Raw genomic sequence first — 16,855 nt, forward strand, 5'->3', positions numbered from 1 at the left:
TAGTTGCCCCCAGTATAGGTAGCCTGGAATAGTTGCCAGCATTATAGGTAGTCTGGAATAGTTGCCCCAAGTATAGGTAGCCTGGAATAGTTGCCCCCAGTATAGGTAGCCTGGAATAGTTGCCCTGCAGTATAGGTAGCCTAGAATAGTTGCCCCCAGTATAGGTAGCCTGGAATAGTTGCCCCCAGTATAGGTAGCCTGGAATAGTTGCCCCCAGTATAGGTAGCCTGGAATAGTTGCCCCCAGTATAGGTAGCCTGGAATAGTTGCCAGCATTATAGGTAGCCTGGAATAGTTGCCCCCAGTATAGGTAGCCTGGAATAGTTGCCCCCAGTATAGGTAGCCTGGAATAGTTGCCCCCAGTATAGGTAGCCTGGAATAGTTGCCCCCACTATAGGTAGCCTGGAATAGTTGTCCCCAGTATAGGTAGCCTGGAACAGTTGCCCCCAGTATAGGTAGCCTGGAATAGTTGCCCCCATTATAGGTAGCCTGGAATAGTTGCCCCCACTATAGGTAGCCTGGAATAGTTGCCCCCACTATAGGTAGCCTGGAATAGTTGCCCCCCCCAGTATAGGTAGCCTGGAATAGTTGCCCCCAGTATAGGTAGCCTGGAATAGTTGCCCCCAGTATAGGTAGCCTGGAATAGTTGCCCCCAGTATAGGTAGCCTGGAATAGTTGCCCCCCAGTATAGGTAGCCTGGAATAGTTGCCCCCCAGTATAGGTAGCCTGGAATAGTTGCCCCCCAGTATAGGTAGCCTGGAATAGTTGCCCCATATAGGTAGCCTGGAATAGTTGCCCCCAGTATAGGTAGCCTGGAATAGTTGCCCCCAGTATAGGTAGCCTGGAATAGTTGCCCCCAGTATAGGTAGCCTGGGATAGTTGCCCCTAGTATAGGTAGCCTGGAATAGTTGCCCCCAGTATAGGTAGCCTGGAATAGTTGCCCCCAGTATAGGTAGCCTGGAATAGTTGCCCCCAGTATAGGTAGCCTGGAATAGTTGCCCCCAGTATAGGTAGCCTGGAATAGTTGCCCCCCAGTATAGGTAGCCTGGAATAGTTGCCCCCCAGTATAGGTAGCCTGGAATAGTTGCCCCCCAGTATAGGTAGCCTGGAATGGTTGCCCCCAGTATAGGTAGCCTGGAATAGTTGCCCCCATTATAGGTAGCCTGGAATAGTTGCCCCCATTATAGGTAGCCTGGAATAGTTGCCCCCAGTATAGGTAGCCTGGAATAGTTGCCCCCATTATAGGTAGCCTGGAATAGTTGCCCCCAGTATAGGTAGCCTGGAATAGTTGCCCCCAGTATAGGTAGCCTGGAATAGTTGACCCCAGTATAGGTAGCCTGGAATAGTTGACCCCCGTATAGGTAGCCTGGAATAGTTGCCCCCAGTATAGGTAGCCTGGAATAGTTGCCAGCATTATAGGTAGCCTGGAATAGTTGCCCCAAGTATAGGTAGCCTGGAATAGTTGCCCCCAGTATAGGTAGCCTGGAATAGTTGCCCCCCAGTATAGGTAGCCTGGAATAGTTGCCCCCAGTATAGGTAGCCTGGAATAGTTGCCCCCAGTATAGGTAGCCTGGAATAGTTGCCCCCAGTATAGGTAGCCTGGAATAGTTGCCCCCAGTATAGGTAGCCTGGAATAGTTGCCCCCACTATAGGTAGCCTGGAACAGTTGTCCCCAGTATAGGTAGCCTGGAACAGTTGCCCCCAGTATAGGTAGCCTGGAATAGTTGCCCCCAGTATAGGTAGCCTGGAATAGTTGCCCCCATTATAGGTAGCCTGGAATAGTTGCCCCCACTATAGGTAGCCTGGAATTGTTGCCCCCACTATAGGTAGCCTGGAATAGTTGCCCCCCCCCCCCCAGTATAGGTAGCCTGGAATAGTTGCCCCCAGTATAGGTAGCCTGGAATAGTTGCCCCCAGTATAGGTAGCCTGGAATAGTTGCCCCCCAGTATAGGTAGCCTGGAATAGTTGCCCCCCAGTATAGGTAGCCTGGAATAGTTGCCCCCCAGTATAGGTAGCCTGGAATAGTTGCCCCCCAGTATAGGTAGCCTGGAATAGTTGTCCCCAGTATAGGTAGCCTGGAATAGTTGCCCCCATTATAGGTAGCCTGGGATAGCTGCCCCCAGTATAGGTAGCCTGGAATAGTTGTCCCCAGTATAGGTAGCCTGGAATAGTTGCCCCCCAGTATAGGTAGCCTGGAATAGTTGTCCCCAGCATAGGTAACCTGGAATAGTTGCCCATAGTATAGGTAGCCTGGGATAGCTGCCTCCACTATAGGTAGCCTGGAATAGTTGCCCCCACTATAGGTAGCCTGGAATAGTTGCCCCCATTATAGGTAGTCTGGAATAGTTGCCCCCAGTATAGGTAGCCTGGAATAGTTGCCCCATATAGGTAGCCTGGAATAGTTGCCCCCAGTATAGGTAGCCTGGAATAGTTGCCCCCAGTATAGGTAGCCTGGAATAGTTGCTCCCAGTATAGGTAGCCTGGAATAGTTGCCCCCATTATAGGTAGCCTGGAATAGTTGCCCCCAGTATAGGTAGCCTGGAATAGTTGCTCCCAGTATAGGTAGCCTGGAATAGTTGCCCCCATTATAGGTAGCCTGGAATAGTTGCCCCCAGTATAGGTAGCCTGGGATAGTTGCCCCCAGTATAGGTAGCCATGCAGAGTATAGCGCAGCTGGAAGAAGTGCTGTTATCTTACCTGCTCCACCGCTGGAATCCACAGATGTCAGACTTCCTGTCACCGCTCAGCTCTCCCCTACTGCCTGGTACCTGTTCCTGCATCACGTGATTACGCGAGTGCAGGAAGTGATGCCAGCACTAGGGGGAGAGCTGAGCGGTGACGGGAAGACTGGCATTGCTGGACTCCGTGGAGCAGACGAGATAGCCGCATGTCTTCCAGCTGCACACAATACACTGAGCAGCGGCCGCCGGCCAGGACACTGCAGCTGCACGGGGGATGGTTGTCACCCTCGCCCCTCTTTTGCAAACACCTGGGGCGGGCCACTCCCTCCACTACCCCCTTAGAACCCCACTGAAGTAGACATCAGATGCACATCAAGTGTCACAATAAATGCATTAAAAGTACCCATACATCAGACAAAGTAATATGGGCAGATCCAGGGCTGTGGAGTCGGTACAAAAATCTTCCAACTCCAACTCTGACTCCTCCGTTTATGAAACCTTCGACTCCAACTCCGGGTACCCAAAATGGCTCCGACTCCTCGACTCCGACTCCTTTGTCTAATATTTACCAGGGCTGTGGATTTTGTACAAAATCATCAGACTCCTCAATTTGTGAAATCACCGACTCCAACTCCGATTCCGGGTACCCAAAATTGCTCCAACACCTCGACTCCGACTCCGACTCCACAGCCCCGGGCAGATCGACCAAGAGACGGATCTCTGATCGAATCTGATCGGAGAAAGATCTGTCGGCTGCCCATACACCACAGGCAAATTCCCCATCAATTTCAGCATGAAATCTCTTAGGAATCGGTCTTGTGACGCCGCTGGCTGTGGGCTCCATCTGCAATCCGCAACGTGGTTGCCGGCGTATATGTGGGCATGTATAAGACAATGCGTTATGCCGGCATCCACATGGAGTGCGTGTATGTAGATTGCGGACGGAGCCCGGAGCCAGCTGTGGACATGGACAGGTAAAGTGTACTGCACTGGGGGGCACATCTTACATTAGGGAGGACAGCGCCACACCTTGTGTCACTCCTCACGAATCTTGCACGCCATTTCCGCTGCACACCTGATCGAGCATGTCGGCCCTACATCTTGCAGCATGTCCAATCCATACATGCAACCAATTTTGGCCCGAAATTGGTTGCATCGTTGATCAGGCATGCTCTTGGCGGCATTCGACACACACAAGCAATAGAACACAGCAGTACATGCATCCAGCTACATTTAACCACTTGAGGACCCACCCTTTACCCCCCCCCCCCCCCTTAAGGACCAGCGCTGTTTTAGCTGATCTGTGCTGGGTGGGCTCTGCAGCCCCCAGCACAGATCAGGGTGCAGGCAGAGCGACCAGATCGCCCCCCTTTTTTCCCCACTAGGGGGATGATGTGCTGGGGGGGTCTGATCGCTCCTGCCTGCCAGGTGTTGCGGGGGGGGGCACCTCAAAGCCCCCCTCCGCGGCGAAATCCCCCCCCCTCCCTCTCCTACCTGACCCCCCTGGTGATCCGGGCTGCACAGGACGCTATCCGTCCTGTGCAGCCAGTGACAGGCTGTCCCCTGTCACATGGCGGCGATCCCCGGCCGCTGATTGGCCGGGGATCGCCGATCTGCCTTACGGCGCTGCTGCGCAGCAGCGCCGTACAATGTAAACAAAGCGGATTATTTCCGCTTGTGTTTACATTTAGCCTGCGAGCCGCGATCGGCGGCCCCCAGGCTATTCACGGAGCCCCCCGCCGTGAATTGACAGGAAGCAGCCGCTCGCGCGAGCGGCTACTTCCTGATTAATCAGCCTGCAGGTCCTGCAGCTGCCACTTTGCCGACGCACGGTATAATCGTGCGGTCGGCAAGTGGTTAAGTGGTCAGCAGGTGCTAGTCAGCCAATCAGGATGCACTGTCATACACCCTTTACCTGCCATACCACATCTAGCAGCCATTAGCATTCAGGTGGGAGGCTTCAGTTGGACGCAATCGCGAGATTGCGTCGCTAGCAGGACCGCCCCGTGCAGGCATCCCTCCCACGGGGGTCCCTCCCTAACCGCTCACCTGTCCGCCATGTCCTAGAGCTGAAAGAAAACGTTTAAAAAACACACGATTGGTTCACACGATGGCCAGGGCTCTTGGCGGCAATGTTTTTCACCTGATCCGATTGTAATAATCGAATCAGATGGTCAATCGGCCGCCAAGTCGCCTGATGTATGGCCAACTTTAGTGTAGATTTACTTTGTTTTACTAACAGGTGATATGACCGCACAAGTTGTAGAGTCTAGGCATATTACCTGCATTCCCCTCTCATGCAGTGAGCACACCGTTTACACAATGTCAGGTGGTGAGTTCCTTCCTCTGGAGACATCTCACCTCTCCTGGGCCGGTTTGTGAAGACACAATATACACTCGAGCACAGGAAAAGCAGCTGTTCCTCCATCATTATCCCCCGTTCAGCCAGGTGATTCTGAGAAATTTTTTACTCACCACAGCCCAGCTGGCTCCTTGTGATTGGCTCCTGGTAACATCTGGGGATTTCTGGGTAATTTCTGTTGTATGGTTCCCAGGTATGGGGCTCTCTGGGGACGCCATCTTAGTGGCTGCTCTGCAAAATAAAGAGATACAATAAACTAATGTGGAATTATCAGTCATTACATTAATTTATAGCGTGTCCCCGTACGTGCCTGACACTAATTTCATACATAATGGGGGATCTCTACAGCAAAGAGACATCTCTGTAATAACCCAGAAAATGAGGGATACCGCCATATTACCCTGAGTGAGGGATACCCGATTATGACTGACAACTGAGGGCCCCGGCTACCCTGACAACGGAGGGCTCCTCGGATGCGTGCATGGGAGAAGGTTGCCCAGTAAAATGTGCACCATTGGGCTCCTGGTCTCTCTCATTCCACAGATACTTGGAGGTTACGGTTAATCCTAGAAACACTGGCGGAGGCGCCCTTGATGATATACTACTACGAAATGTTATGCAAATGAGAAGTGCAACGTCTTCCCTCCTCAGAAGAACAAACCATTAGAAATGGGAATAAAAAATTTCAATGCACAATAAACGATGCATTTCACGGGTCTTGGCCTGCTTTCTTAGGCCAATACAACTGCCTGCAAAATGTTTGGTCAGGAGCATCAGTGCTTAAAATACTATAGTAAGTTTAGGCACCCACGCTCGTGACTGAAATGTTTGCGGTTTTCGTAGTAGTAGTATATCATTAAGGACTCTTCCACTGGCGTTTCTAGTATAGTCTATACCACGTGTCGAAACTCCAGGCCTGGAGAGCCAGATCCATGCCAGTGTTTAGGATGGACTGAGAGAGAAAGGAATGTGTTCTACCTGATGGACCACACCTTTCCTGATTCAGACTCACCAATTCATTTGAGCTGTATCAAAAATGTGTGAGGACCTCGGCCCTCGTAGGACCGGTTTGACATACCTGGTCTATACCCTAAAGTTGTTGGTTACGAGGCTCTTGGTGTCCTCAGAACTTATTCAGGAGAGAGACCGACCAGCATCTGCACCAACAGACCTGAGACACAGAGTGGGGACGGTTATATACCGCTGGCTCATATGGTGGTTGCAAGGTTTTGCAGCACATCCTTGAGAGTTTATTACCTACACAAGTGTTCTTACACATATCTCTTTGTCCAAAGATACTGTACCATTGGGCTCCTGGTCTCTCTCATTCCACAGATACTTGGAGGTTACGGTTAATCATCATGGATCGATACACTTTCTACATGCTAATCTTGTCAATGTAAATTGCAGAAAATGACCAGCACTGGAAGGCTTTGAAGAGAGGTATTTTACTCACCTCCAATAGTGAACAAAATGTAGCCAACATCCTGTAAACAGCTATTTCCCACAATGCAATGGGGTTCACAGACAGGAAACTGTCAGGACCATGGTCCTGACATCACACTGTGGGAGGGGTTTCACCACAATATCAGCCATACAGAGCCCCCTGATGATCAATTTGTGAAAAGGAAAAGATTTCTCCTGGGAAAGGAGGTATCAGCTACTGATTGGGATGAAGTTCAATTCTTGGTTACGGTTTCTCTTTAAAGCATCAGATGTAATTATAGCTCAAGTAAAAATAGCTCTCATGCTGCAAAGCAATGGACCAACTACTAGATGGAGGGGGCAGTGTCACATTGTGGCATAGTTCCACCAACGGACTGCCGCCGTTTCGGACGGCAACTCCTCCTTTGTAATGTCCTATACATGCTAATCCTGATGGTAGAATATCTGTATGATTACCACTATTCTACTATGCTAGGAAGGGGACGCCCAATATCAATCCTGTGAGCTGGTGGGGAGGACTGCAGCGGCTGTGAGCTGCGAAGCTGCAATCACTGTGCACCCCTTTCCCATGTATGAGCTGGATGAGGAAGCGGATGTCTGGAGCAGAAGCGGCTGTGCGCTGAAAGCTGAAGAGGCAACAGCCTGAAGTAGCACCGCAAAACAAAACGTGGAGAAAGGCAGCCGCAGCGGATCTAGCTTTAATCGGGCACCCAAAATACCTTCACATCGCCTTCATAGCTGGTAGTTATATTGTAGGAGATGGTGGCACCCAAATTATCAAGCGTGCTGTATGTCCACTTTCACTGTTCTGGCCTTGGCTATCTTCTTAGAGAGTAAGGAACAGCTAAGTGACCCCTTATTAAACTCCTGAGGTATTTGTATACCATTCTAATAAATGACAGACCCTCAGCACAAGGTTCACATCCCCTTCTCCCTCCCCTGTGGTGACTCCCTTGGTCTGAGGGCCCATCTGCTGGTGGTTATACAACAAATGTGGCCAACAGGACACCCACCGCCTATAGAACAAGTGTGGCCACAAAACCATCTGCAATAGTGAAGGCCCCTGTACTGGAGGGAGCATGGATATGAAGTGGAAAGGGAAGTAGCCAACTCTCCCACCTATAGTATTCCTCTTCCTGATACACAACCATAACCTACCTCACTAACTAACCCCCTTCCTCATGTCTAAGAAAATAGAGGCTGACCTGGGGACGTTCCATGGAGAGGATTAGAAACAAAGCAAGAGGTAGAGAAGCATGATACAGGTTCAATAAGGCCAGCAAGGCATTCCAAGTGGCACAGATTAAGGTCTGGGGCCCACTACAGCTATTTCAGCAGCGTTTTGGAATCAGTGGATCGGAGGTTAATGGAAGTGATCCTGCAGTATTGATTGCGATCCCAAAATCACAATCGAGATGCCTGCAGCATTTTTGGAGTGATTACCCTTTAATACAAAGTATACGATTGCTGCAAAATCGCTCTCCAATCACTGTGCAAAGCAATTTTCCAGCGCTGTTGCTGCCAAACATGTAGAAATCGCATATCGCTTGCACTGCATTTAAAATTGTTTTAAAAATATTGGTAAATTACTCAGAAAAAAAGCTCTAAAAATCGATATGTAAAGCGATCAGTAATTGTGATTTGTGCTGTCTAGTGGGTCCCAGCCCCAAGGTAAGGTACTCAGAGGGAAATCAAGAATGTACGAGGGAGATTTTAGAGGAACCCAGAGTTCCCCTTTAAGGTATTTGGGTTGGGCTTATATGACATGGCTATAAACACTAAGTGCAGGTTTACCTCCCACCCCCCTTCTTCAAAATACATCCACCTGCAGCTCACAGGAGGCTGCTGATCTGCCACAGTGACTGACTGAGAATGTTTTGCACAATCTCCACTTGCAGTGTAATTGTAGGTGATGCCGCAGAGACAGGCAGAGTCTGCAGGGAACGCTTACCTCCCATCTCTGGGACATCAGGAATAACATCATCTGTATGACTAATCAACAGCCAGGCCAGCTGCTGAAACCATGCTAACAATATGGTGACAGGAGGTGATCCCAATGCCAAACATACACACAGCATGGAAACTAAGCATGTTTGTGTATATAGCATAGATAGATAAATAGATAGATAGATACAGTGGTGAAATTCGATGAACCCTTTAAAGAAAACCTGAACTGAAAATTAAAAGTCAAAATAACCATACACAGGTCATACTTACCTCCTCCTGTGTAGTCTACTCCTCAATCTCTTTTTCCTCTCCTGCATCCTGTTTGGCCACTGTGATCAATGGAATTCTCTGTCCTCCATTTTAAAAATGGCCATTACCCCATAACAGCTTCCTGGTCAGCACACTGTTAAACTGTAACATCACCCACTTGAGCCATAGGGAAACATGGACACATCAGTTCTCCTCTCAGCTGTAACTGACAGCAACTGATATATTTCAGTTCTGACAAAATATTGTCAGAACTGGAAGGGATCATGGTCAGCGGAAAATGGTGAGCTTCTGAGAGGAACTGATGGCAAGGTAACTATGTAATGTTCATTTGAAGTTACCTCATGTGTTTATTTTAAATAATTTTACTCAGTACAGGTTCCCTTTAAATTTTGAAATTTACCACAGGTGGCAGCATCTTCTGTCTGTGTTTCTGAGAATTTGGAAGAAAGTGCACGGAACGTCTGCTCTCCCAGAATGCTGTGGGAGAATTACGCACAGCTAAGCAGCCTAGGCTAAGAATCACTGGGTGGGCGGGACTACATACAGCAATAAATAGATATAGGAAGTGTTTCTGTTGCCAAATCCATAATAAATAAAATACACCTTAACTGAGAGTGATATGGAGGCGGACCTTTATTTCTCTTTAAACAATGCACATTGCCTGGCTATCCTGCTGAGCCTCGATTTCAATACTTTTAGCCTTACACCTTGAACAAGCATGCAGATGAGGAATTTCCGACTGAAGTCTGACTGGATTAGCCGCATGCTGGTTTCAGGTGTGTGATTCAGACACTACTGCAGCCAAAGAGATCAGAAGGACTGTCAGACAACTAGCATTGTTTAAAAGGAAATAAATATGTCAGCCTCCATATCTCTCGGTTCAGGAATAGGCTGACGTAAAAGTGGGCATCCTTAAGAATTTACTGCATTTCACTATATGTCACTACATCACTTATCTTTAACTGCTTCCTGACCGCCTAACGCCAAAAGGCGTCAAGTCCTGGGGCGGTGTTTTGCAGGAGATTATGCACGCTGATGCCGATCGCTGCTAGGAGACTGTTAGACGACGAAAACCGCCATCTATTTACATTGTACAGTAATGCGATCTACAGCAGCACTGTACTGGGGACAGCCGTGTCACTCAGCTGTGCCCTAGAGAGGCTGAAGAGCAATCGGCTCTCATAAGCTGATGCCTATGACAACCGATCGCTGTCATTGGCTGGAGTAGGGAGGGAGGGTGTGGAAAAAAAACAAAATATAAAGAAAATTGACAAATGTCTTAAAAAAAACAAAAACAAATAAATATTAAAAATACAAACATACATCCCAGCAGCGATCAGAGTCCACCAACAGAGCTTTCATAAAGGGGGGGGGGGGGGGGGGGGATTCATATAAGTGCATGATTGTGTGGCTCTGCAGCAAGCTCTTAACCCGCTTCTACACACGTAGATGCGGCTGCGATGCTCCTTATCAATCGATTGATGAGATCCAACAGGACAGATCTTGCTTCCGCCGATTCCCTGCTCGCTCCCCCGAGGGGACAATGGCAGGGAATCGAGCGGAAGATAAGCGGCGCCGGCGGGGACGAGCGGGGAATCGAATGCGGCGCGTGAGCGGGGACGCAGCGGGCACGCGGAAGAGGCGATCCGGCGGCTAATCGAGCCGCCGGATCGCAGCCTCATCTACGCGTGTAGATGAGGCTTTAAAGCTGCAAAGCCCTAAATTGTAAAAAAACAGCCTGGTCACTAGAGGGGGTGTAAACCTGTGGTCCTGAAGTGGTAAAGGGAGTCTGAAGGGAAAATAAACTTATAAGATAATGAATTGTATGTGTAGTACAGTTAAAAAATAGAACATTAGTAGCAAAGAAAAAAAGTCTCCTATTGTTTCCAGTACAGGAAGTATCAGGAAACTTCACGTGTTATCTATGCAAACGAGCTTCTCTGAGCTCTCCAACCCAGTGCTATTTTCTGAAGCACTCATACATTAAACAAACAGTGAGAGGTAGCTTCAGATAAGGTTTTACTGCAGGGACGTTCAAAAGGTCATTAGCTCTGCTCTGTTTCAAAGTTTAAAATACAAAGTGTGGTTTGTAAATTGCATATATGACAGAATGATGCAATGTTAAAATTATTATTAATTATCCGTACTACACATACAATTCATTATATCATAAGATTTTTTTTTTCACATTAAACAAAATATATTATTACATTTGGTCCCATATTTATTGAAAAAAAAAATGATTCCATTACAATCACAGCATTAGACAATTAGTTTGGTTGATTGTGAAAAGTCCTTATTTGTGTTAGATGTGGGAGGAATCAGTGGGTGATTGATGGCACCCAGGTTTCTCCGATCCCAGTACAAAGCTAGCGGCGGATAAGTGGATTTTCAAACATATATTTTCTGAAATTTTATGCAAATCAGGTAGTGCTAGACTGAGAAATGATCTCTTCTCAATCATCGATTTCAAATCTAGGCAGTTGTTTGTGTGCGAGATCGTGCACTCTCTGCGTAGTGTATTTCCCCCCTAAAGAGGCACTGTAGTGAGATATATATATATATATATATATATATATATATATATATATATATATATATATATATACATACATATATATACACAGTGGTGTGAAAAACTATTTGCCCCCTTCCTGATTTCTTATTCTTTTGCATGTTTGTCACACTTAAATGTTTCTGGTCATCAAAAACCGTTAACTATTAGTCAAAGATAACATAATTGAACACAAAATGCAGTTTTAAATGATGGTTTTTATTATTTAGTGAGGAAAAAAAACTCCAAATCTACATGGCCCTGTGTGAAAAAGTGATTGCCCCCCTTGTTAAAAAATACTTTAACTGTGGTTTATCACACCTGAGTTCAATTTCTGTAGTCACCCCCAGGCCTGATTACTGCCACACCTGTTTCAATCAAGAAATCACTTAAAGGGAAGGTTCAGGGAGGGTATTGAAAAAATAAAAATCAATTTCCACTTACCTGGGGCTTCCTCCAGCCCGTGGCAGGCAGGAGGTGCCCTCGTCGCAGTACAGCCCAGAGGACGTCCGATGACGTCAGCGCGCCCGCGTGGTACGCAGAAGTGCCGGGCCTTGGAGCGCAGAAGAGCCCGACCTGGCAGCCGGCCTGGCCAGGTCGGGTCGGCCACCGGGAGCCTGCGGAGCGGCGGCGAGGGCACCTCCTGCCTGCCACGGGCTGGAGGAAGCCCCAGGTAAGTGGAAATTGATTTTTATTTTTTCAATACCCTCCCTGAACCTTCCCTTTAAATAGAAGCTATCTGACACAGAGAAGTAGACCAAAAGCACCTCAAAAGCTAGACATCATGCCAAGATCCAAAGAAATTCAGGAACAAATGAGAACAAAAGTACTGTAATTGAGATCTATCAGTCTGGTAAAGGTTATAAAGCCATTTCTAAAGCTTTGGAACTCCAGCGAACCACAATGAGAGCCATTATCCACAAATGGCAAAAACAAGGAACAGTGATGAACCTTCCCAGGAGTGGCCGGCCGACCAAAATTACCCCAAGAGCGCAGAGAAAACTCATCCGAGAGGCCACAAAAGACCCCAGGACAACATCTAAAGAACATCTAAAGAACTGCAGGCCTCACTTGCCTCAATTAAGGTCAGTGTTCACGACTCCACCATAAGAAAGAGACTGGGCAAAAACGGCCTGCATGGCAGATATCCAAGGCGCAAACCACTTTTAAGCAAAAAGAACATTAAGGCTCGTCTCAATTTTGCTAAAAAACATCTCAATGATTGCCAAGACTTTTGGGAAAATACCTTGTGGACCGACGAGAAAAAAGTTGAACTTTTTGGAAGGTGCATGTCCCGTTACATCTGGCGTAGAAGTAACAGCATTTCAGCAAAAGAACATCATACCAACAGTAAAATATGGTGGTGCTAGTGTGATGGTCTGGGGTTGTTTTGCTGCTTCAGGACCTGGAAGGCTTGCTGTGATAGATGGAACCATGAATTCTACTGTCTACCAAAAAATCCTGAAGGAGAATGTCCGGCCATTTGCTCGTCAACTCAAGCTGAAGCGATCTTGGTTGCTGCAGCAGGAGAATGACCCAAAAACCACCAGCAAATCCACCTCTGAATGGCTGAAGAAAAACAAAATGAAGACTTTGGCGTGGCCTAGTCAAAGTCCTGACCTTAATCCTATTGAGATGTTGTGGCATGACCTTAAAAAGGCAGTTCATGCTAGAAAACCCTCAAATAAAGCTGAATTACAACAATTCTGCAAAGATGAGTGGGCCAAAATTCCTCCAGAGCGCTGTAAAAGACTCGTTGTAAGTTAGCGCAAACGCTTGATTGCAGTTATTGCTGCTAAGGGTGGCCCAACCAGTTATTAGGTTCAGGGGGCAATTTCTTTTTCACACAGTGCCATGTACAGTGGAGGAAATAATTATTTGACCCCTCACTGATTTTGTAAGTTTGTCCAATGACAAAGAAATTAAAAGTCTCAGAACAGTATCATTTCAATGGTAGGTTTTTTTTAACAGTGGCAGATAGCACATCAAAAGGAAAATAGAAAAAATAACCTTAAATAAAAGATAGCAACTGATTTGCATTTCATTGAGTGAAATAAGTTTTTGAACCCTCTAACAATAAAAGCCTTAATACTTAGTGGAAAAACCCTTGTTTGCAAGCACAGAGGTCAAATGTTTCTTGTAATTGATGACCAAGTTTGCACACATTTTAGGAGGAATGTTGGTCCACTCCTCTTTGCAGATCATCTCTAAATTCCTAAGGTTTCGAGGCTGTCTCTGTGCAACTCTGAGCTTGAGCTCCCTCCATAGGTTTTCTATTGGATTAAGGTCCGGAGACTGACTAGGCCACTCCATGACCTTAATGTGCTTCTTCTTGAGCCACTCCTTTGTTGCCTTTGCTGTATGTTTTGGGTCATTGTCGTGCTGGAACACCCATCCACGACCCATTTTTAGTTTCCTGGCAGAGGGAAGGAGGTTGTCATTCAGGATTTCACGATACATGGCTCCGGCCATTTTCCTGTTAATGCGATTAAGTTGTCCTGTGCCCTTAGGAGAAAAACACCCCCAAAGCAAAATGTTTCCACCCCCATGCTTGACGGTGGGGACGGTGTTTTGGGGGTCATAGGCAGCATTTTTCTTCCTCCAAACACAGCGAGTTGAGTTAATGCCAAAGAGCTCTATTTTGGTCTCATCAGACCACAGCACCTTCTCCCAGTCACTCACAGAATCATTCAGGTGTTCATTGGCAAACTTCAGACGGGCCTGCACATGTGCCTTCTTGAGCAGGGGGACCTTGCGAGCCCTGCAGGATTTTAATCCATTGCGGTGTAATGTGTTTCCAATGGTTTTCTTGGTGACTGTGGTCCCTGCTAATTTGAGGTCATTCACTAACTCCTCCCGTGTAGTTCTAGGATGCTTTTTCACCTTCCTCAGAACCATTGACACCCCACGAGGTGAGATCTTGCGTGGAGCCCCAGAGCGAGGTCGATTGATGGTCATTTTGTGCTCCTTTCATTTTCGAACAATCGCACCAACATTTGTCACCTTCTCTCCCAGCTTCTTGCTAATGGTTTTGTAGCCCATTCCAGCCTTGTGCAGGTCTACAATTTTGTCTCTGACATCCTTGGACAGCTCTTTGGTCTTTCCCATGTTGGAGAGTTTGGAGTCTGCTTGATTGATTGATTCTGTGGACAGGTGTCTTTTATACAGGTGACTAGTTAAGACAGGTGTCCTTAATGAGGGTGACTAATTGAGTAGAAGTGTCTAACTACTCTGTGGGAGCCAGAACTCTTAATGGTTGGTAGGGGTTCAAAAACTTATTTCACTCAATGAAATGCAAATCAGTTGCTATCTTTTATTTAAGGTTATTTTTTCGATTTACCTTTTGATGTGCTATCTGCCACTGTTAAAATAAACCTACCATTGAAATGATACTGTTCTGAGACTTTTCATTTCTTTGTCATTGGACAAACTTACAAAATCAGTGAGGGGTCAAATAATTATTTCCTCCACTGTAGGTTTTGAGTTTTTTTTTTCTCACTAAATAATAAAAACAATCATTTAAAACTGCATTTTGTGTTCAATTATGTTATCTTTGACTAATAGTTAACGGTTTTTGATGAGCAGAAACATTTAAAGAGAAACTGTATTGTTAAAATCACACAAAAGTAAACATACCAGTGCGTTAGGGGACATCTCCTATTCCCCTCTGTCACAATTTCGCCGCTCCCCGCCGCATTAAAAGTGGTTAAAAACTGTTTTAAAAAGTTTGTTTATAAACAAACAAAATGGCCACCAAAACAGGAAGTAGGTTGATGTACAGTATGTCCACACATAGAAAATACATCCATACACAAGCAGGCTGTATACACTCTTCCTTTTGAATCTCAAGAGATCATTGTGTGTTTCTTTCCCCCTGCAGTTCTCATGCACTGAAGTTTCAGGCTGCTCGTTTCTTCCTGCAAACAGCTTTGCCCTTGTCTGTAATTCTTCACTATGTGAAAGCCCAGCCAGCTCAGAGGACGATTTATCCAGCTTGTAAAAGATAAGAGAGAAGAGAGAAGCTGCTCTAATCTAAATAACACACAGGCAGTGTGCATAGAGGGGCCTGGAAGGGGGAGTTCATAGCAGAACCACAACACTGAAGAACTTGGCAGCCTTCCAGACACAGGCCGACAATCTGACAGGGGAAAGATACATTGATTTATTACAGAGACTGTGATAGTACAAAGTGCTGCAGTAAGCCACAACACATTAGAATAGCTTTTGGAACTTGTAGGATGAGAAAAAAACAGGATGCAATTTTTGTTACGGAGTCTCTTTAAGTGTTACAAACATGCAAAAGAATAAGAAATCAGGAAGGGGGAAAATAGTTTTTCACACCACTGTATATATATATCTAATCTAACGAATCCTGCAATCCGTGGAATAGTTGCCCACAGTATAGGTAAGCAGGCTAGGTGCTCACACTATAGGTAGCTAGGTAAAGGTGCCTTCAGTATAGGTAGCTAGGTAAAGGTGCATTCAGTATAGCTAGCTAGGCATAGGTGCCTTCAGTATAGCTAGCTAGGCATAGGTGCCTTCAGTATAGCTAGCTAGGCATAGGTGCCTTCAGTATAGCTAGCTAGGCATAGGTGCCTTCAGTATAGCTAGCTAGGCATAGGTGCCTTCAGTATAGCTAGCTAGGCATAGGTGCCGTCAGTATTGCTAGCTAGGCATAGGTGCCTTCAGTATAGCTAGCTAGGCATAGGTGCCGTCAGTATAGCTAGCTAGGCATAGGTGCCGTCAGTATAGCTAGCTAGGCATAGGTGCCGTCAGTATAGCTAGCTAGGCATAGGTGCCGTCAGTATAGCTAGCTAGGCATAGGTGCCGTCAGTATAGCTAGCTAGGCATAGGTGCCGTCAGTATAGCTAGCTAGGCATAGGTGCCGTCAGTATAGCTAGCTAGGCATAGGTGTCTTCAGTATAGCTAGTTAGGTATAGGTGCCTTTAATAAAGCTAGCAAAGCATAGGGGCCTTTAGTATAGCTAGCAAGGTATAGGGGCCTTCTGTAAAGTTAGTTAGGTATAGGGGCCCTCAGTATAGCTAGTTAGGTATAGGAGCATTCAGTATAGTTAGGTATAGGGGCATTCAGTATAGCTAGGTATAGGGGCATTCAGTATAGCTAGTTAGGTATAGGGGCATTCAGTATAGCTAGGTATAGGGGCCCTCAGTATAGCTAGTTAGGTATAGGGGCCCTCAGTATAGCTAGTTAGGTATAGGGGCATTCAGTATAGCTAGTTAAGTATAGGGGCATTCAGTATAGCTAGTTAGGTATAGGGGCCCTCAGTATAGCTAGTTAGGTATATGGACCCTCAGTATAGCTAGTTAGGTATAGGGGCATTCAGTATAGCTAGTTAGGTATATGGACCCTCAGTATAGCTAGTTAGGTATAGGGGCATTCAGTATAGCTAGTTAGGTATAGGGGCATTCAGTATAGCTAGTTAGGTATATGGACCCTCAGTATAGCTAGTTAGGTATAGGCGCATTCAGTGTAGCTAGTTAGGTATAGGCGCATTCAGTGTAGCTAGTTAGGTATAGGCGCATTCAGTATAGCTAGCCAGGGTACCCCCTCCTTCTGTGCGCCTTCTCTGCTCACC

General features: G+C 46.6%; 1 protein-coding gene across 3 annotated transcripts in view; it reads right to left on the bottom strand.

Moving 5' to 3' along the window:
• The window catches only part of LOC137533948 (uncharacterized), a 238,874-nt gene that overhangs the window by 22,283 nt on the left and 199,736 nt on the right, over positions 1-16,855 (bottom strand). For all 3 annotated transcript variants that reach the window (XM_068255268.1, XM_068255267.1, XM_068255269.1), the window contains exon 15: positions 5,156-5,273. In XM_068255268.1, coding sequence (XP_068111369.1) covers positions 5,156-5,273 — 118 coding nt within the window. The remainder of the gene's footprint in view (positions 1-5,155; positions 5,274-16,855) is intronic.

Source organism: Hyperolius riggenbachi, chromosome 10 (genome assembly GCF_040937935.1).
Source record: "Hyperolius riggenbachi isolate aHypRig1 chromosome 10, aHypRig1.pri, whole genome shotgun sequence".
Lineage (NCBI taxonomy): Eukaryota > Metazoa > Chordata > Amphibia > Anura > Hyperoliidae > Hyperolius > Hyperolius riggenbachi.